The 23257-nt window shown below is 36.0% G+C and overlaps 1 protein-coding gene across 1 annotated transcript in view; it reads right to left on the reverse strand.

Moving 5' to 3' along the window:
- Positions 1–629: 629 nt before the first annotated feature.
- LRRC4C (leucine rich repeat containing 4C) overlaps positions 630–23257 on the reverse strand; it is a 213432-nt gene continuing 190804 nt past the window's right edge. Inside the window, exon 2 of the mRNA XM_003773701.2 lies at positions 630–2722. Within this exon, the coding sequence (XP_003773749.1) occupies positions 758–2680 (1923 nt within the window). The 5' untranslated portion in view covers positions 2681–2722 and the 3' untranslated portion in view covers positions 630–757. The remainder of the gene's footprint in view (positions 2723–23257) is intronic.

The raw sequence follows: 23257 nt of genomic DNA on the forward strand, positions 1-23257 counted from the left end.
ACCTTCCAGCATTTGAGCCACTCTTCAAATAAGCTCTGTCCAAGTACAGAAAAAAACCAACAATATTTTATTTATAACCTTATTTTAGTTTTTTTTTTTTTTTAAACTACAAATTCTGGTTCTAGAGTCATTAAAAGATCATGGGATTTATAGATTCTGACATGTAAATTAATCTCTTGTTTGCTTTTTTTTCTTTTTTTTTTTCTTTTCTTTTCCACAGAATGGTCCTCTCAGTAAATACAGAACAGGTCATTACATGAAAAATATAAGATTTCGCATTTTCCCCCTCTTTCTCTCTTATAAATCTATGTCTAATACTGCATTCCCCCATTGGAGTATTTCATAAGGGCATGAGAAGAAGAAAAAAAAAAAACAGAAGAGACAAAATAGACCGAATCTCACCACTAGAATTCACCATAAAAATCCCAAAGTATAACAGAATTCTTACAAAATTTCCTAGACCAGTTCTTTAGGGAATTGAGATTTCCTATGAAAAATATGGCAAAAAGGGAGGGAGGGCAGCAGGGGAAGGGAGGGTAAATAAATGCAGCAAAACAGGTTCTGAGGAATACACATCATTTTGTCTGCTTTAGATCACAATAGAATTTTTAATAAATAAATTTCTTTTCTTTTTTGTTTTTTTTGTAAAGACACTTTTTTTTTGAAACAGTAGATTTAGCCCAGTCATTTGTGTCACTTTTTTTTTAATAAACCGTCTGTTGTTTTTTTTATTTTCTCTGTAACTTTTGTAAATGTTTTAGATTTGAGTCTCTTGTACATTGTCTTTTGAGTTCATTCGAATCAACAACGGTTCATGCACTGAACTGTGTATTGAGTTTATTGTGTTAACTGTTGTTGTGTGGTTGAAGGGAGATTTGTAAGAGTTATAGTGATTTAGGTGCTCATGTTCTATAGCAGGCATGGGCAAGTGGCTCTCTATGGGTGTGTCCCCTGTAATCTCATCATCCACATTAATGATCTCAACAGTCCGCGTTGGGGCGTGGTGATTTTGCCGATGATGCTGTTTCCGCATCTTGTAGAAGATGACCAGCATCACGGCTGCCATGAGAGTGATGGCCACGAAGCAACCAATGATAATCTTCGTGGTTTTCATCACCTCATCAATTCCTGGGATGCCATTGTTTATATCGGTCACAGGGATGGTGAATGTTTTTTCGGTGGACCTTGTGCTCTGGGGCGTGAGAGAGGTGGTCACGTTGGTGGTCTCCCAGTCAATGACCGGGGTGGGCCCCACATTGTTCTCTGTGGTCCGAGCCTCGTCCTGAGAAGGTTCCATAGTCTCTACAGTAACGGTGGAAAAATACGAGAATGGGGTAGTGGTGGCTGCGGTCACATTCAGGGTGGCTGAAGCTGTGGTATTCCCAACAGAGTTACTCACCATGCATGTATACATGCCTGTATCTTGTAGAGTTACATTAGTAAAATTTAATGTGCCGTCGCTGAGCACAGCAATCCGGACCTTGTAGGCTCCGTGTGTCATGACCGTCCCGTTGGGAGTAATCCAAGAGACAGAGGTCAGGGAGGTGGAAGCCCGACACTTGAGTTCTGCCGCCATGCCCTCTGTGACGTTGAGGTCCGCGGGAGGCTCAACGATCACAGGAGCGTAACAGGTAAAATAATTCTGATCCAATTCCCCAATATACCTCCCTTTCAGGTTGGAGGGTGTATTGCAACGGGCACAGCATGCAGTATTTGAGGGTGCCATGTCCTTTATCCACCAGCTGAGCCACAGAATGTCACAGTTGCAGTTCCAAGGGTTGTGATGCAGGTGGATCCTCTCGAGGTGATGGAGGGGCGTGAAGAGGTCGTGAGGCAGTAAGGTCAGATTATTGTGTGCCAGATTGATCTCTACCAGTGACTGAAGGTTATCAAATGCATTCCTTTCAATCACCTGGATCTGCGACTGGATCATCCACAATTTCTGCAGGTGCATCAAACCCTGGAAAGAGCCCGGCCTAATGGCGGACAAATGGTTCCCAGAAAGATCCAGCTCATCCAACTTGATGAGCGGCGTGAGGTTTGGGATTTCCCGCAGGTTGCACATGGCAAGGTTCAGATACCTCAAGTTGGAGAGACCTTCAAAGGCCCCTTCGGAGATGTACGAAAGCCTCTTTAACTCTCCTAAGTCCAACCGGCGCAAAGACGGGATTCGGTTAAAAGCATAAGAAGGGATGCTTTCAATGGGGTTATTTCGCAGCCAGAGTTCCTTCAGTTTAGACAGGTATACAAAAGCCCCATTTGGAATGGTGGTCAGCCGATTGTCAAAGAGCTCCAAAGTGTTGAGGTTTGCCAAACCATTGAAGGCCCCGATTTCAATGGTACGGATGTGATTCCTGCTCAGTTGGAGGATCTCCAAATGCCTCAGGTGTTTGAAGCTGTTCACCTTGATGATCTGAATCTGATTCTCGTGGAGATTCAGGAGCCGCGTGTTGGTAGAGATGCCGTCAGGGACCTCTCTGAGATTTTTCCGCACACAGATGACCTTGCTGAACTGGTTACTGCAGGAGCATACAGAAGGACAGGTTTGGGCCCTCACCAGACCAGCCACCACTAGGAGTTGGAGAGCCAGGAGCACCACAAGCAGGGGGTCAAATAGGGCCCTGTTAAACCTAGGACCTATCATCATCTGCTGTGGATGTAAGGTCATCTTGTTCAACATTCATAATTTATCTGGTGGTGGTCCTTCTGGAGATCAAATAATCTGAAAAATGAAAAGAATAAAAATGTTAACTCTCTGACAAATGTCTTTCTTGAGATAATGTCATTGACAGAAGTTTTACATTCAGACTCTCCATTCCCCAAACTAGTTATCCTTATGGTGAGTTCTACTATTTGACAGTTGCTGTGAAATATGCTCTGACCCAATCAGCATATAGCAGCAGCTCAAGGAGGACCATAAGAGAAAAGTGAAAAGAAATGGAAGACAGGAATGATAAGGTCCACACACAAAACCTTAGCAGCCACCTGAAAAAATGCACCATGATATTTATCAGAAATGCCTCAATGTTATTTGAAATATTAGGGTCACTGGATAATAAATTGAGAGTAGTGAGTTACTTTTAATTTACCTTGTCTAAACTCCTCCTGCTACAGATGAGGAAAACAAGATCTATGCAGAGAAAAGGAACTTTCATAATGGCACATAATGAGGGACTTTCAGAGCCAGATTCTCTGATTTCAAATCACTTATGATTGACAATACTTATTAAGCAGCTACCATGTGCAGATCTTTGTCTTCAAAGTGCATCTCCAGAAAATACAAAAGAGGGCAACCATAATGACGAAAAACATCAATTGGAAAAAAAGAAAGATGTTTAGCTTAGAGAAGGCTTAGAACATGAAAGCTGTATTAATGTGTGTAGGAATTCTTGTAGGAAGAATTGGATTTGAGCCGTTTTTCTCCAGAAGATTTTTTTCTGGCTAGAAAACTGAAAAAAGACAAATTTGTATTTGATTTTTAGAAAAAAGAACTTCGGTACAATAAGATAGCTCCCAAAGTAGAACAGAACTTCCACAGGTACCAATGTTGTCCCTGGGAATAGTGGATTCTTCCTCACTGCAGGTCTTTTAGTAGGCAGATTGGATGACTGTTTATTGATTATGTTGCAGAGTAAGAATCAGGCTGTGTGACCAATAAGTTTTCTTGAAAATCTTGAAGTTTTGTAATCTTAAATGACACTTTCCTTTAACATTGGACAGACTAAACTTAAGGACCACTTATTATTTTAACATCTTCTATATGAACCAATCAATAACCTCCCTAGTTTTTTCCTCATAAAACAGCCTCTCTCTTTTTTTTTTTTTTTTTGGTAGGTAACATGAAAATAATGATAAGTTAATATCTGATGAGGAAAACTATTACATTTGCTTAAGTATGATGATTGAATATAATAGCTCTGATATAAAATGAGTAGCTTACAAGACAGGTCACAGGGTTTTAGATTTTGAATAGGAAAGGGACTTTAGAGGGTGTCTATTTGCAATGTCTTCCTTTTTAAAATGTGATAACAGAGATTTATAAAAAGTTGGGATATACATAAGACTACATAGATGGCCCTCTGATGTTAATTCAAATATCTTTTTCACTCTGGCTAACTGTCTTTTGCAATAGAAAAAAAAAGGGCATAGGATTTAGGTAAAAGTGTAATTTATTCATTAACCATCAGCTTTAATTTTACTTCTGGGAATTTTCTTCTAAGAAAAGGAATCTTTCTCAAAGAGTCAGAGGTCATGGCCTCAGATACTATATCTGATGCATCTTACTCATGTGATCTTAGGAAAATAATTTATCCTTTCTGAAACTAAGCCTGCACATGTGTAAAATGAGGTGATTGGAGTAAATGACTTCTAACATCCCTTTAAATTCTAGACCTATGTTCCTTGGAACTGTGAACTTGTGATATTCAGTAGCTATCTCACTTCTATAGAGGTTGTTTTTATTACTCGCTATTACTATATAGCTTTTATTACTATATTAAGCAGCTTTCCAAATCTTGAAACCTGTTCTACTCTGAGTCATTATTATCCAGCAAAGTACTATATTCTTCTAAATACTGTAAGCTTCAAAAGCTCCCTATTACCGATTACAAATGCAACTCTTCTTGACACTTCAGGTCTTGATAATTTAACTCCAACTTGTTCCACAATGAGTGAATCTTACTTGCTTCTGTGCACTTTACATTTCAGCCTGACTAGTTCCATGTCTCATCTCTGAGACTTTGTGTAGACTCTTTTCTAATAATATAATACTAACCTTTTTCATCTTTATCCCTTGAAACCCCTACCTCAATTCAAGGATTAGCTCAAATATTGCATTCTACAAGAGACCTTTTCTGCTTTCTCAGTTATCAGTGCTTTCATTCATTCTCTTCCCCATTAAAAATGTATTTTTTATTTAGATCATATTTTATTTTTTTATTTAGATCATAAATCATAAATCAGCCTGTATAGAAGAATGATAATAAGCTTTAGAATTGAGAAGATATAAGTACAGCTTTGGCTCTGGTGGATTCCATGTGACCCTAAGCAAATAATTTAATTGCTTACTTCCTTTAAGATATTATGTCACAACTCATGAAGAGATCTGTAATGATAAAAGGAATTTCTCCAGGGATAATTTCTGATACCAATTAACCTTAAATGGAGTCGCTATCATGTCAGTTGGTCTATCTATCCATCCACCCATCCACCCATCTATCCAGCCAGCCAGCCAGCCACCCATCCACCTATCCATCCAACTAGCTCGCTCTTATTTGTCTTTATTCTAGACCTGTGGTCCCATCAGTATCTCCTTGGTTATCTGTACACATTTTGTCTCTATCAGTAAACTGTAGCTCCTAGAGAAACAGATTTCATTTTAAAAAAAAATTTCCATTGCCCTCATTAATAATAAGTGCCTAAGAAATGTTTCTTGAACAGAATTTAATCAAGTAATCCTATTCACTAGTCTTCAGGAGTATGGAGTACCAGAAATATAAGGGAACCATGCTTTCTAACACCTTTCCAGCCATGAAGTCATCAATAAAGACCAGAAAACTGTGATTTTTAAAATCATTTCCTTTTTTTTTCAATCTTGTATCAAGATTATTCTCCTTTCTGTCCTTGTGATGACAAAGAGCCTTGCCTGATATGTTGAAAGTTGGAAATAACAAAAGACTATTTAAATCTAATTGTTCACAGAGATCTGTTTATAAATAATAATCTCATAGCAGCCAGGCTAGTGTTGATCATTACCACCATAACAATGAGACTGTAATGCTGACCAAGTGCCAACAATGCGTCTGCAATTCTTCAGATACTGTATTCTTTACAGTCCCTTCCCAATATAAATGTTGCCAATGTTTGCACACACTTGCGTCTGTGTATATATATACCTCCGTTCTTTCAGCTTCTTCAAGGAAGCCTGAGAAGAATGGACTGCCCAGGTTTCCTCATCATCATTAGCTTTCAGTATTTCTCCCTGTTGAGCCACAATGTCCTGCCTTCCCAGTGATTTTTCCATCTTTCCTTTTCAGGCTGTGGTGCATTTTCTATCTATTGCTTTACTGCAAGGTCTCTCTGGAGTTGCGATTAATGAAATTCCCTATAAATCAGCCATAAGTGAAGTCTTATGAATTACAGCTGGCTCAGAGCACATTTATAACATAGAGCAACTGAATGCATAATGAATGGATCGACTGGAGCAAACTACCCTCCCAGACAGGTTCTCCACTTTAAGTTCCAAATGGTTTCATTTGGCATCAAAATGCCACGTTACGATATATGAGTATATAAAAATTTATTTCTCACATCAAAGTGAAATCCATTTAAATATATTCAGTCTTGAAAATGATATTGTCAGACAATGTATACTTATGAATTTATTTGGGGAGTTTTTATATTTAACTGCTCTTACACTTAGAGTTGCTTCCCAAAGGATGTCCTGTTTTCTTCAATACAGCTTTCTCTTTTCTTTGTCTACCAGTATTTCTGGGACACTGATGAATGACACATGGGCTGAAGCATAAGAAAGATACAGCCAGATAGATCAGTAAGAGAATGTGTGACTATCTAGTATTATTTCACAATTTTGTATTTATCCTATATATAGCTTGTTTTGTATACATTTATTTGTATGCTGCCTCCTTCATTAGACTATGAGTTCCTGGAGGAAAGGACTAACTTTTCCCTTTTTATATCTCCAGGATTTAGAACATAATAGGTACTTAATATCTATTATACTTAATATCTATTATACTGATTGATTGAAAAGGTTCTATAGTTTCATTGCAAAGAACTCTGAGCTTGAAATTGGACAATGTTCAAATCATGCTTCTGAAACTTATTATATATCTGATGTTGGATTGTCACTGTGAAAGTACCACTGACATTAATATGACCATTTTCTAAGAGTTATCTCATCAGGCAAATGACTGGACATAGAATTACTAAAAGGAAGCAATCAGGAACTTGCAGTAAGCCAAAGTCTTGCTTATTCCCAGATGCTTTTGCTAGTGTTCAAAAGCTGACCTTGCTGAGCTGTATGTACCACCCACCCCAAAACTGGTCTTGTGACCAACTGTTCTTGCAAAATATCTTGCTTCTATATCTATCTTTTCTTGGCAAAGACTATCCATTCTTTTCCCCAATCCTCCTTTGAACCTCTTGTTGTGGTTTTCAAACATATGCCTTTGTACCTTATAATGGGGACCGTGGCACTAGTGCCTGATGTTTTTCCTAATAAAACTTGTTTTCAACTCACTTTGGACTCTTCTGCATTTTGAGGGTAGGCTTTACTCAGTTAATATCATTGAATGCATATGTATCACTAATAACTTTCCAGAGCTTGCCATACATAAAAAAAACTGGTGATAGGTATGGATAGAAAAGGTGAAATTTGGTCAACAGTTGGATTATCATTTAACATATTTGGTAGACAAATCCAGTATGTCCTAGTTGGACATACTGAACTGGATACCTCAGAATTTAAACTCATTTTGTTGAATACTTAACTCATTATTTTCCCCCCACACTGTCTCCTCTCTTCTAAGCTTTTCTCATCTTTGTCTGATGTGTCATTCTCAACTCCTCCTTCTCTCACCCCTCATATCCAATCAGTTGCCAAATCTTGTTGACTTTCTCTTTCTTTTATGCTCCCTTCTTTCCCCTGATACTTCCACCACCATGAAGCAGGTTTGCACCAATTCACAGGACTATAATAGTCTTCTGGATAGTCTTCCTTCTTTTAAAACTTTCCCTTCTCCAATCTTCTTCATCAAATTGATTTGACTATGTCACTATAGTACTCAACAATTTGCAATGGCTCCCTATTATCTCCAGAATCAAATAAAAATATCATCTCTTAAGTTTTTAATGTCTTTCATAATCTGACCCCTTCCTCTATTTCCAGTCTTCTCATGCCTTATTTCCTCTGCAAATTAGTAACAAACCATTCCTCCTGAGACTATTGTATGTCTTCTATGCTTCCTTATAGCTCTGTCTCCTATCTTTCATGTGTCAGGTAAAACTTTATCTTCTGCAAAAAAATCTTTTTCTGTTCTCTTTTAATAGTTGTATTTTCCCTTTGTGGATCAGCTTCCATTTATCCTGTATATTCTTGTTTATAGAAGTTATATGTTTTCTCCACTATTAGACTGTGAGCTCCCTGAGAACAAAGACTGTCTCCTCCCTTTTCTTGGTATCCCCAGCCCCAAACCTGGCATATAGCAGCCACTTAATAGATGCTTGCTGATTTAACTTGTTGACATTGATGGGGGAGACTGCATTAACACAGGGGAAGTTTTTTTTTTTTTTTAATAAGACCTTTTAATACCACGAATATGACAAATGTAAACTGCTTGATTTGTACAGGGACAGATGAGAACAGGATACACAGATAGCTCCTGAGAGTGATCTAGAATCAATGATTCAGGATAGGGAATAAAAACAAAGTCAAAAGATTTACTAAAAGGTCATGTAAAGCAGGCAGAAAGGGTGAAATCCCTCTCCGGAAAGGCATTATGGTAGTCAAGTGTCCTCTTTGGTACCATGGCAACATGTCTTCATGTTTACTTAACCAAAAGTTATGGTGGAGGGAAGTGGGGGTCATAGTCACAGTAGCATTCTTATTGGGGGCTAACAGAGGGCAGAATGATTTTTTCTAATTCATGAAAACCTCAGGGTCTTTCTTCTCCTCAGCCATAAAAATCTATGCTAACATAAGAAACCCTCAAAGCTCTAACACTTTTCTCATACCAAACTATAAGCAAATCAATACTGCCGTTACTCTTAGAAAAGGTGTATCAATCTACCCAATATGGTTCTAATCTCACCCCTATTATTTGTTTTTTCCTTCTATTATAAAATTAGCCCCTTCTGGGAAAAAACTCTTACCCCCCTTTTTTTTAATTTATGGTGCTTATCACAATTTCTTCTCCATTCATTTGTGACCATAATAGTTTTGTGGCGATAAATCGAGTAGCATTTAGATTCTCTTTATGCTTGGAGAAGAAGGGGCTTGATTTGGAGACCTCCTTCCCTTCTATTACCTTTAAAGTTTTTTTTTGTCTGTCTGTTTTTTGTGCGTGAGGCTTAGGATTCCAACAGTGTAGGGCACTCAGATTGCTTCAGTAACTCATCAGAAATATCAATCAGTTGTTTGGGATGCTGAGGAGCTAGGATTTGATTATATTTCACTGTTAGTAAATGTCAGAACCCACATTTCAGGGCTCCAAGGTTGGTCCCTTAGCTACTATACCTGGATGTCTCTTTCTCACTTAGATACAAACCAATTATCTTAAATGGTTCCTTTTTGTGAAATTCCTCCTTTGCATTTAGTTGTTATTAAAAATAACCGCTCTGTTTCAAGTCCAGGCTTGACAACATCCTCAATTGAATGTCTTAAAAGAGAAAAATCCCTAGTGGACACAATAATCTCCATGTAGAACACACAGAAATTGTTTCCATTCATTCATTCTTTTATTATCAATTTTAAGTAAGTACTATATGCAAAGCACTATGCAACAAATGGCTAGAGATAAAAAGATAATCAAGACATAGACTGCATTTTGATACACACACAAACATATATATGTCTATCATATCTATATTTAGATGTATAATCTATTTTTTCCTTGCTATTCCAATGATTCAGATGAAGAAAAAAACTGGACCAAAGCACATTGACAATTATTTTGCAGCATACACGATTAAAATCACACTAAGATTTTTGGGACACCCTGCCTTAAAGAAATTGGCAAGAGACATTGAGGGAATCAGTGACTTTTGCAAAAAGAATGATATTGAAAATATGTATGAAAATGAGGAACAGAATGAGCAAAATCAATAGAATAGTTTATACATTAACAACAAAATTATGGGGGTTAACGGAAGGCAGAATGATTTTTTCCAATTCAAGAAAATATCAGGGTCAGGTCATGAAAACTACAATACAGTCATAAAATATGTAAGAACTATGATTAAAGAAATGGCCAATCATAATTTCAAAGGACCAATGATGAAACAAACTATATACCTCTTAATAGTGAGTGAGTTGTTAGATTCGAGACACAATATAAAATGTATGTATTTTTTTAAATGGCCAACAAAAGAATGTTTTACTTGATTATGAACATTTATTCTGTCTTTCTCTCTGTGTCTCTGTCTGTCTCTATATGTCTCTCTTTTTTTCTCTCTGTCTCTATTTTTCTCTCTGTGTTTCCCCACTTCTTTCATGTTTCAGAGGGGAGCAGAGTGAAGTGGGAGAAAAATACATTTCTGTGAGTTTAAAACAAAGATTTTAAAACAGAGAGATTTGGGGGAAGGAACAGGTTGTGTAGCATTGTATTCACTTTTTGCTGATATCCTGTATTCTAAATTTTGCATTTTACTTTGTTACAAGAGAAATGATCATAGGTGGAAGTAACCTGGAAATACTTGTAGTGTTCAAACAAAAATGTTAATACTTTTTTTTTTTTTAAAGTAGGAAGCAGGTGGGGGGGAAAGAGGAAACAAATAACAAAGAAGTTGTCCTCTTCCCCTAGAGCCTTATCTTATCGCACAATCTCTTGGTAACTCAGATTGGTAAATGTTCACATGGTATATATGATACTTTTCTACAACCAACTAAGATGTGTTTCTTCTAATATTTGATTAGGGATTAGATCAATTCCATTTCCATAAGACTGAATTTAACACAATTAAAGTCAACAACCTTTTACTAAATACCTGTGTACCTTGTAATATACTGTTCTTGCTTTATTCAGCACCAATTAGGTGGTGTGCTTGTGGTAGGAGGCTAAAGATATAGAGAACAAAACAAAAAATAAATAAACAAAAAAAAGAATAGCAACAGTTAAATGTAAAATACCTGTTAGGTGCTTTTAAAGTATGGGAGGAGGAGAAGGCTGTGCCTGTTACTACAGGATCCCCAGATTAGGGTGATTTACCTCCACTAGAATATAAACTTATTGAGGGCAAGGCTTAATTCATTCTGTTTCTCTTCCCCAGTGGAATATATAGTAGATGTTTAAAATATGCTTGTTTTTTGATTGATTAATCAAAGAAAAAGGCCTTATTTAGGAAGCAGCACTTAAGCACTTAATATGAGAAGAATCTAGCAGAACAGCAACTTATTTTTAGGAAAAAACTTGAAGACTATCCCAAATTCTCCCAGTCACAACCCATAGGAATACAATAATATGGTAGAGAAGAAGAAGTAGGAAAAAATAAAATAACACTTTGTAAACAGGACCTCAGATCCATAGGATCTTAAAAACATAGCTGTGAAATGCAGCCACAACTTGGCTAGGCTAAAAATAAAATTAATTTGTTTTTCTTGCTGTTTGCCTTCACATCATGCATCAAAAATAAGCATACTTCGTGGAGGGATCTATCGGTGTCTGCCTCCTTTTGATCAGAGTCACTTTTCCAGGTTGATTATTTATGAAGTTATGAAATATACATGGCTAACTTGTTTCCTGAATTAAAGGGTGGAGTTGGGAGTTTTCTGGGGCTGTGTTTGCATTTGATGCAGGGTGCTTGTCATCCGTGCATCTCAGCATCCCTAGCTTCTTTCAAAGCTCTGTTCAAATGCTTCCACCTCCAAGAAGCCTTTCTGATGTCCTCCAGTGGCTAATTCTTCTTACCCTCACAAGAGATCTCATATGAACCATATATATCTTTTGTAATGACTCAGACATATTTACTAGCTGTGTGACTCTGAGTAAATCACTCAATACATTATGTATATATATACATATATATATGTATATATATATATATACACAATGTATTAAGTAACTTACTCAGAGTATATACACAAATATACACATATATTAATACATATATACATCTATATACATGTGTATGTTTATATACACATTCTAGAAAGCTGGTTGTTAAACATACATGAGCATGCTCCTAGTTAATAGGCATGCAACACTGAAAATGGAAAATAGCTATTGACATCCCTGTTTCAAATATCTTGCTGAACTTTTAATACAAAAAATCCTGAGAGAACTCAAGATGTTTGATGACCAGAAATGAAAAAAAAAAATTGTTATTAAGCCTGGTGTAATGCGTATAATCCTATGCATAAAAACCTGAGTTTAAATTGGGTCTTCTCAATTTGAGCATTATGTTCACTGAAATATGTGAAAGCAAGGCATAACAGAGAGCCCATGTTCCCAGAAAGCAAAGGAAATTCTCACATTGTGAAAACGAAGAAGGCAGGGACTGTTTTTGCTTCCATCTCTGTATTCCTGTCACTTAGCATGATACTTGGCTCATAAATACTTAATAAATGCTTATTGATAGTTCTTTGAGTAGAACATGGATCAGAATTGAACTAAGAGCAGATATGGATGGGTTATAATCTGCAGCACTGGAGGGAACTGGAGAGCATATGGGAAATTCCTAGAGTCCACCAAGAACATCTTTGTCAATATCTCTTTCCCTCCCTTCTTCCCTCTCTGCCTCTCTCTCTCTCTCTCTCTCTCTCTGTCTCTCTCTCTCTGTCTCTCTCTCTCTCTTGCTCTCACTCTTTCACTCACTTTCTCACTCTCTCTTTCTTTCTCTCTGTCTCTCTGTCTTTTCTGTCTCTGTCTGTTTCTCTCTCTCTCTCTCTGTATCTGTCTCTCTCCATCTCTCTGTCTCTGTCTCTCTCCATCTCTCTGACTCTGTCTCTTTATATCTCTGTTTAAGATATGCATTATACCTAAACGACCTTGAATAATTTGAAGTTTGAAAGGTGAAATAATGATTTGGGGAATAATACCAGAGAATAATTGGAATCAGGTAGGATCCAGGATTATAAATTAATGATATACACACAGACAAAAATACATAAAAACACAGATACGTGGACACAGATGTATATGTATACCTATACATAATACAGACACACACACATGTTTGTGGATATACATACATGCATAGACACATATGTGCAGACATATATATATGCATGCAAACTTGTGTTTCTTAGACACATGCAGAATATAAACTGATCATATAATTTGGCAATTCTGGATGTACAATGAGATATTCTTTGAATCTAACAAAGGGGAAAAAAGAGTCCAAGTACACAAGCTTGAATATCTCAAATGAGATATTATCAGGCATTCAAAATATGCAAAATGATCTTCCTCCTCCATTATCCTATCATTCCCTGAAAATCATGCTAATTTATTATTTTTTACTTCAGGCCTTGTTATCTCTCCCCCTTTTTCTACCCTAAAGGTTAAAGAAAAGATAAGTTATAAAGAAGTCGTTGAAAATCACAAGATAAAAAATTTGGGGATGGATGGATGGATGGACCTTCAGAGATCACCTAGATCAATTGCTTCATTTAACAGGAAAGGAAACTGAGGTTCATAGAGATGATGGAATTTGAATGAGGTAGCAGTGATACTAAGTGGTAGATTCAGAAATTGAACACAGGACCTTCAAATGCAAATATGGTACCACTTTTCTCTGCTGTGATGTCTTCTAGTGATATCATTCAGGCAATGGACAAATAGAGCAATCAAGGAGTAAATGAAAAAGATACTTGAGTACTACATGGCAACTCAGGGCTCACAAATCAAGTCCAATTATATTACGTTCTATGTGGTAGGCACTGTCTTAAATACTGAAGATTCAAAGAATAAGCAAAAACAGGGAGCAGATGGCTATACTGACATTTGAACCCAGGTCTTCTAACAAAAAATCCAGCATTCTGTCCACTATTCCTGATCCATCAGGCCTCTCTGAAACTTGAGGCAAGCAGAGAAAGAGATGCTTTAAAAATGGTTGGCAGTGCTGTTAATGACCTTGGGGCCCAGTGTTTCCTTTGGATTGATGACTGGCTGGGAAGAGTTGATGGTCATTAACCTCCAACTGCTCATTAATCCCCAGGAAGTGCTCGGTGCCAAGGTCATCCTCGCTGTTATAGGTTGAAAACAAACATTCCAGCAACAACCCAAGAAAATTCTATGGATTTTCGCTTAAATGAGTGATGACATTTCAATTGATACGTTGGAGAATGGCTGAGAGAATTAATGCCTTGCAAATGGCCAGTCCAATTTGTCAGATCCCTGCCCGAGGGTCTATCAAGCACTTGCTTCCCCCATCATTAATGGCCAGCACACAGACCTGACTCCCCAAGCTAAAGAAAAATTCTCCAACATCTTAGATCTCTCAATTCAAATTCTCTCACTCCCAATCAGTCAACTGATGAATAGATGGACATTAAACACCCTCACTATATGCTTTGTGATGGGAGATAGAGCGGTCAAGTTGATGCGATTGGGATGAAGGCAATGCATAAAACCTCTCAGTGCTATAGCAGCTGCTGCTGTTTAGTCTTTACAATCCGTTCTAACTCTTCATGATGCCATTTTGGGTCTCTCGGCAGCTACTAGAGTGCTTTGCCATTTCCGTCTCCAACTCATTTTACAGATGAAAAAACTGAGGCAAACAGGGTTAAATGACTTGTCCTAGGCCACACAGTTAATAAGCGTGCAAGACCAGATTTGAATTCAGAAAGTATAATTTTCCTGACTTCACTGTGCCAAATAGCTGCTCTAGGACAAAGCTTCTTAAACAGTGGGTCGAGACTTCAAACGAGATTACATAACTGAATGTGGGAGTTGAAAAAATATCTGGCAACAATAAAAGGTTTCAAATATTCTGCCAGAATTTAATTCATTATGTAAAAAAAAATAAGCACAAATATTTCATAAGTATACAAATTTGCTTTCATCTTTATTAAACTGCATATATATGTATATGTAAATATGTGTGTATATTTATATCTATTTGTGTGTATATTATTTTATTTTTAAATAAATTATTAAATTTATATATAAATTTATTTATATATAAATATTAAATAAATACAATATTTATATTATTTTAAAATAAATTTCTTTATGATTTATTGTAAGTAAATGTTTGATTTCTATACCTATTTTATATATTTAAACACCTGGGCTTGCATAAAAATTTCTTGATTAAAAAGGGGTCATGTGTAAAAAAAAATTAAGAAGCCCTGCTCCAGGAAGCTCTCTAGAATGATGCATTTCACAGGAAGTATCAAACTGTACTTATCCAGTGGGGGCATTTCTCTTCCCTGTTAGTGCTCATTTCTGTGAATTCTCTGACCCAGTGGAAACACTATTGATTATTTAGACTTTCCATATTTTCTAAGCCCTCAAGCTTTGTCTAATCTTCTAAGAATCATCATTTTCTTCCTGCTTTCACTTGGATAGTTTTCTGATTAATTTAAGCTTATAGCAATTCCTTCTTAGGCCACTATCTCAACCTGGTTAAAAACTAGTTTGCTCTATTCACTGGAAGTGAGGGGACAAGAATCCAATAAGAAATTCTTCTAATTGTGCCTGTGTTTATGGGGACTTGAGAAAAAAAGGCAAAAAAGAGGCCTATTAGTGTGATTTTTAGTCACCCTTATATAATCAGAACATAGCTAACATGGAGAGCTTTCTAATTGGGATTGGAAGAGAATTTCAAGTACCATATCAATGATGCTAAAATTGCTTAATGAGGAAACTTTAGTAAGGATACACCAGATAATAAAGATCACTGGAATCACCAATTTGCCATCCCCTTGTCACCTTCTTTTCAAATCACAAAATGATGACTTTCTACAAAACTAACAAAAAAAGCACATTTTTGTACCTACATGCCGTAACTGCCTAAAGCATGTTGTCAATAAATATAAAGATTATATGAAAATGACATCACAGGTGGCTAAACAAGCCTTCTTATTATTCACTACCATTGATAGTCCATTTCCCATCATATATCATAAATATTCTTTTTTACCCCATCTATTGGAATCCCTAGTTTTGTTCAAAGGTAAGTACTCCCACATTACCCAGATATTGGTATGTCTTTCCCAATAATGACCTCATATTTATTTTGTTTTTATATTGTATAAGACAATATGGGTATATATTACCTCTTTATATATTATATAAACTAACACTGTCCATTTCTTTTGTTTAATAAATAATTGTTTAATAAATTGTTTAATTTTTTAATTTTTGTTTAATAATTTAATTGTTTAATAAATGCTTATTGGCTGGGCTGTTATGGTAGATGATACATGGATTGATTAATGAATCTGGATTTGGCAATCCAGCCTTAGAACATTTACTAACTGTGTGACTCTGAGCAAGTCATTTATTTTCTGTTTACTTCAATTTCCTTACTTGTAAAATGGGGATAATAATAGCACTTGCCTCACAGATTTGAAGTGAGGATCAAATGGAAGTATATTTTTAAAAGGTCTATGTAAAAGCTTTGCAAAGCTTTTACATATGTTTCATGTTTTTCAAATTTTCTTATAATCTGTCTCTTTATATCTAGATAACATATCCACCTTGACTTTATTCTGATAAACAGTGCTCTATAACCAGTTTCTGCCAAACTATTTTCCAGTTTTCCCAACAGTTTTGACCAAATAATAAATTCTTGTCACAAGAATTTAAATCTTTACCAGGTTACTATATTCATTTGTTGCTATAAATTGTGTCTACTCTATTCCATTTAAAAACCAGCTACTATTATTATTATATAAAATAATAATTATTTCCTTCATGAATACCCATATTCACAGGACAATTAGCCTTAAGGTTAGAACCAGAAACACTGCCAAGATGATTCATTTCCTCCATTCTATCATCTCCTTCTCAACCCACTGCAATCTGGCAAGTCTATCATTAAATTGAAATGGGTCACTCCAAGGTTACCAAAATTTTCTTTAGTGCTAAATCAGATATCCTTATTCTCAGTTCTCATTTTTCATGACATTTCTGCAGCTTTTGAAACTATCAGTCTCTTCTTCCTTGATACTAGCCTCTCTTGGCTTCTGTGAGACCACTCTCTGGATTCCTCCTCCTATTTCTCAATCTCTATATATTTTTTCAATCTCCTTTGCTATATCATCACCCATTTTGAATGTCTCTTAACTGCTGCATCTATTTCCTGAGTATTCTATGTAACTCTGCCTCACTGAAATCCAATTCATGAATAAGTCAAGACCTTACCTCATGATGTCATTGATGGGCTTTGAAAATGAAGAATGAACAATACGAAGAAGATATGACAGATGAGTTGGGGAAAAAAAATTTTTGCTTTGTGCTTAGCTTGTTGACTTTGGTCAAGTTGATTTTCTGTGCTGCAAAATTCCAATCAGTAAAGTGGAAAGAAACATATCTATCTTACCTATATCACAAGATTCTTAAGGGGGATCAAGTAAGAGAACAGAAATGAAAGTGGTAGAAGAAACTGAAAAAAACATTGCTCTGTAAAGGTAAATTTGTATGATTGATTGTTCCTTCTCTCCATTCCTAGAATTGGGAATTTTATGATAAAATGGGAAAAAAATAAATGAAAAAGAAAGAATCAGAAGGCCCTTTCCTGATTGGTTTACTCCTTGTAGACTCTCAGGTGAGGTGATTATGAGTATCTTCATCTCACAAAGAAAGAACCTGATCCACAGAGATGGCAGAGTAAACAATCAGTGATGGTACCATATCATTGCAAGGGAAAAAAAAATAATACTTAGGTTCTAATCCTACCTTCGACATATAATCATAGATTTGGAACTGGAAGCGACTTTACAGGTCCTCCAAAATAACCCCCTCATCTTTTAGATAAGGAAAAAGATGCAAAAAGAGATGAAGTCACTTACTCTAGATTTCAGATCTAGGCAGGCTCAGAGGCAGGATTTTCCCTGTCTAATATTATATGTTATTTCTTATTAGCTGCATGCCAATGAAGGAGTTATTTTGAATCTTTATGGGGTCTATTTTTTACAATCTGTATAATGGACATAATAATCTCTGCAGTGTGCCCCCTGGGGTTGTTATATACATCATATTAAATGTAAACCTCAAATTACTCTGTAAATGTCAGTTATAGTTCAAATCAAAGTCTTCAAGCCACTAGTTCCCCATTGCAACAATTTCTCTTATTTTTTGACATACAATTAGGAATAAATCTCAACTAATAATGATGAAAATAGAAAATAATTAGATCACATACTTCACCATGTTGTGTTTTTGTCCATCAACCTATAGCCTGAGTATATTTTAAACATATATGTGAACCAGTATAGCAATTGGACAGGGAATCAGCCAGATCCAAAGACAAGAAAACAAACAATTAAAACAAAACAAAACAAAAAACACCAACACTTAACCCTTTGATCTAACAAGCAGCTTCTTAAATTTGGTTCATGACCCCATGTGGGGAGTTTTGTAATTGAATGTGGAGGTCATGAAAGTAAGATTTATTATCTACAAATGTTTGATTTATATATTGGTTTTACATACCAATACACACAAGTTCATGTAAAAAATTCTGTAGCAAAAAGAAGTAGCAAATGAAAAAAAAAAAAAAGAAGCTCTGATTATCATATACTGGCTGTATAAGAATACACTTAACTTCTCAGTGTCCTCAGTCTGTAAGTTGGAGAGAGCGTTTCAACATGCAGTGGTAATGGGAGTTGCCAAATTTGATATTTCTCTATATCAATGAATTCACAAGTTCTAGTGTTTTCTCTCTCTCTCTCTCTCTCTCTTTTTTCTCTTTCTCTTTTCCTGGTATATAAAATAATAATTTAGATTAGATAACCATTAAGGTCTCTACCAGTCCTAAATTCTAGGATTCTATTCTATTAAATTATCAAGGATATGCCCTAATTTTTTGACTAATCTTAGAAACTAGATTACAATATAGTATAATGAATAGATAGAGGATTAGACTTGACATCAGGAAAACTTGAGTTCAAACGAAGCATTTACTAACTATGGGACCCCAGCCAAATCATTTAAATTCTTTTGTATTTCAGTTTCTGCATCTGTAAACTGAGAGTAGGACATTATGGCCTCTTAAGTGCTTTCTATGGTCCAAATCAGTCACTTTGATATATTTAGGCCAAAGAGTCCTATAATCTCAGTTGTACCTGAATAAGAATCCTACATCTTCATAAGTGGTCATCAAGAATTTGCTTGATGATTAAAGAGAGCTCACTAGCTCTTCAGATAATTTCAATGGTTAGAAAGTTGTGTTTTTATTATTATTGTTATTTGTTTGTTTCTTCCTTAAAATGGATAAAAATACTTTATAAAAAAATTCCTCCCATTTCTCCTTGTTCTTCCAAATAAGGTCAAGAAAATGAAAATCCCTCAAACTTTAAAGCCCCTCAGATTCTTAAAACAAACTGCTAGGTCTTCCCTTCTTGAAGTTAAATTTCCCACTGCTTTTAATTGATTCTCCTATGATGTGGACTCTAGACCTGCCATCGTCCTCCTTGGAGCATTCTCCACCTTGCCACCATACTATATATGACACGGCACCTAAACCCCAGCAGAGGAGTTATGAATGCATCCTTATAATGACCACAATTGCATCCTTCCAATTGGTGACTGCAGTTCCCTCCTCATTCACTTGGACGAGTTTATTCAACTTCACTCCTAATTCTTTTGTTTTTGAAAATAACCATTTCCAGCTAATAACACAATTACACTTAAGTATCTGAGCCCATTTGAGTATTATTGCATTTGTTGAAGCTAACTGAGTCCAAATTACTTCCTCATTGTTAAAAAGAGAAGGAGGGAGGGGAGGGAAGGAGGGGGGGAGTGGAAATGGGGAAGAAGGGAGGGAGCTAATGCTGCAGATAGCCTCAAGTCCAGTAAATGACAGTTAAACTTCCTGTCCATGGTTACTATGGAAACCTCTTAAGGTAAGAGTGAACACAGACATTATGTGGGCCTGCAATTTACAAGCTGTTTATTTAATTATGATGGAACATGAGACAGTTAGGGACAATACAATTATCATACTGATAGCATTTTGGATACAACAAATAGGTATAGAGGAAGAAGTTATTTTTCTTTGGAGAAAATTGCTGGCATGATGGGAATTGCTTGCAAATACAATGCATGCTTTAAAAAAAAAATTCCGGGATTCCATGTTCTCCCTCCCCCCACAGGTACACCCCAAATGAGCATCATGACGTCCTTTAAAGAAAACCCTTGAACGGTTTTTCACCAATTACATCCCTTCCTTGCCTAGCGAACAAAACCAAGGTCATGGTGTATTTTCAATTAAACCTGCAGCAGCCCCAACGCAAGCACAGCTGGAAAGCAAGTCCATTATTGCCCGATAGATCACTTCTGAGCCATGAATAGGTCTCCAGTGCTTTGCTGCTTTGTCGACATTTGAATATAAAAATAAAGAAAATCGTTTCAAACGAACTCTTTGCTTCCTTTTGGGGAGCCACTGGAGGTGTCCAGGGGAAGAACAATTGGCCCCTTTTTCTTCCCTCAGTATACAGGCTTCTGGGGGGTGGGGAGTGGGGGGCGTTGCAGACATTCTTTCAGAATGCTATGAGCAAACCATTTGATCTGAGGCTGCCTTGGATTTATTAATGCTCTCCCTCTGAACACTGCACTGATTGTCCAAGGTTGACTCAGATACTACGCAGGTCCAAACAGCCGCAAAAAAGTCACCAAGAAAGAGAAAAAAGTCAGGATTCACATGGCTGAGGTTTAGCTCCAATTCATAAAATCATAAATCTAGAATTGGAATCTAGACCTAAGGCAGAGAAGTAGAGTGGAAAGAATACTGAATTTATAAGTTATAAATTTTTTATTTGAAAGTTATAAATTCTGGATTCAAATACTAATTTTATTATTGATTACCTGTGAGAGCTTTATCTCCATGAGCCTTAGTTTTATCTTCTATTAAAATGGGAATAGAGTAAGATGGCCTTTATTTAAGGGCTCTATCATCTTTAGCCCTGAGATACAATGAATCTAGGATTTGAACTCAGGCCCTCAGTTTTGAAACCAGGCCTCCTTCTCATGTACCATGTAGCTTCCAATTCAATAATCATTAAGGACTAACTATTATCAGGGGTTGTCCTAGGTCCTGGGAATACATAAAATACACAAAATCTCTGAATGGTTCCTACAAATATGAATTATAGATTGTGATAAAAACACAGGATATTATTCAAGACCCAGGACTCAACAAAAAGATCTCATTTATGAACTGTTAGTTATAGCTAAACCTTCTAAAATTAGAGATTCATAGTTACCTATTTTCTGAGGATCATTTATTCAGTTTAGTGAAAGTTAATTATTCATTAGATTTTGTTTTGCATGAGAAAACGTACAAAAAACAACAGACAGCAAGTTAAACCAAAAAAAAAAAAAAAAAGACCAAAAACTTTTAGCTGTGTGAGTGTTTTTTTCACTCTGTCTCCATAGGTGGTAATATAGGTTATAACCTTTGTTTTATTCAAAGTCAGGCAACCTATTTATTGTTCAATTAAATAAGTGTATGTGGGGCACTATCAGCATCTAGGAGACTGACTAGCATTCAGTAAATAGTTAATAAATATTTGTTTAGTTCAATTAAAATTTTCAGGATGCTCTAATTTCTCTCGACACCTCTGATGCTCATTCTAATTCTTAAAAAACTTTTGATCCATTAATTATATTTTTAGTGGGGAGAAGTTGGAATATTAATTTCAATGACTTAGGAAATTCCCTTTATTAATGCAGATTAATCAACCTCTATTCTTGAATTTATAATTTAATTACAATTTGTAAGGAAAAGAAAGGAAAGGAAGGGGAGAAAAAAGAAGAGGCAGGGAGGAAGAGAGGAAAGGAGGGAGGGAGGGAGGAATAAGGAAAGAAGGAAGGAAGGAAGGAAGGAAGGAAGGAAGGAAGGAAGGAAGGAAGGAAGGAAGGAAGGAAGGAAGGAAGGAAAGAGAAGGAAGGAAGGAAGGAAGGAGGAAGAAAAAAGGAAGAAGGAAGGAAGGAAGGAAGGAGGAAGGAAAAAAGGAAGAAGAAGGAAGGAAGGAAGGAAGGAAAGAAGGAAGGAAGGAAGGAAGGAAAGAAGGAAGGAAGGAAGGAAGGACTGTACTAAATGCTGGGGATTCAAATAAAAACAAAATTAAAAACAATCTCTTTTTTCAAGGAGTTTACATTCTAATGAAAACATATATGCTGATATGTTCACAAGAGAGCTTAATTAACATTAAAATTGCTTGGGAGATCTGCTGGGAAGATGGAGACTGCTGATGAATAACAAAAGGAAACCACATACATAAAAGTTACAGCTGTATTTGTTAATGTATTCTATATCTTTTCTAAGAGAGACTCCATATGGTATAGAGGATAAAAGTTGCAACTTGGAACCAGAAGAGCTGGATTTATAACAACTCTAGTTCTAGCCCTTCTTGATTTTTTAGCTCATCTTGATTTTAAATGGTCAATACTTCTTATTATCATTTTAGTTATTCTTTGTTCTCTAATGAAATCTGTGACATTTTAGCATGCTTTAAGAGACTCAGTTGAAAGAACTGGAGAGGAAATTAGCATGAATAAGGAAAAAAAGGCAGCATAAAATGTGAAAGTCATCTTCAAGTATTTGGTCCTGTGACCAGGAAGTGAGGAAAAGAGTTGGGTTATTGGTTATAGTGTTTGGTGGTGTTTGGCCCTACAGCAATACTGTAAAAACAAACAAACAAAAAAACTTTACAATGGAAACTGGACAAATAGGCAGACTTAAAATTGATATCAGGAAACCAAACAAAAAGAAACAAACAAAAAAACAGCCTAATGACTGGAGCTAACTAAAGAAAATTAGGATGCAATGGCTCCTTGACTCATTAGAAGTACTTAAGTAAAGCCTAAATAAATGATTTTAGGGATGCCATAAATAAAATTTCAGTTCCTTCTTACCCTACCCTTGAAATTGCTAGTATTTTGGATCATGGATCATTTAACCATAAATCTGGTTCCAGAAGGGACCTCGGGGATCATCTAGTCTATTTATCTCATTTTAGAGCTGAGGAATCAAGCTCAGAGTAGTGACTTGGCCAAGATCATATAGCTCATAAGAAGCCAAAGTAGAATTTAAATTGAATCTTCATGACTCCCACTTCAGAACTCTCTCCATTTTGGAATATTGCATGTGTATATGTTTATAAATGCATATATATGTATGTATATACATTCACATATATCCCTAGTTAACTTTTTGCCCTGATATAATGAAAACTTTTTAAGGATAAGAACGGCTTCATTTATTTTTTGTTCTTGTTTTGTTTTGTTTTTGTTTTTTTAATCCTCAGTGCCTCCCACAGTGGCTGGCATTTAATAAATGATTGTGGGTTGGTAGGTTGCTGAGATTGATTTTTCAGATAAAGTTTAAATTTCCAAAACTCAAAATA

Source organism: Sarcophilus harrisii, chromosome 6 (assembly GCF_902635505.1).
Source record: "Sarcophilus harrisii chromosome 6, mSarHar1.11, whole genome shotgun sequence".
Taxonomy (NCBI): Eukaryota; Metazoa; Chordata; class Mammalia; order Dasyuromorphia; family Dasyuridae; genus Sarcophilus; species Sarcophilus harrisii.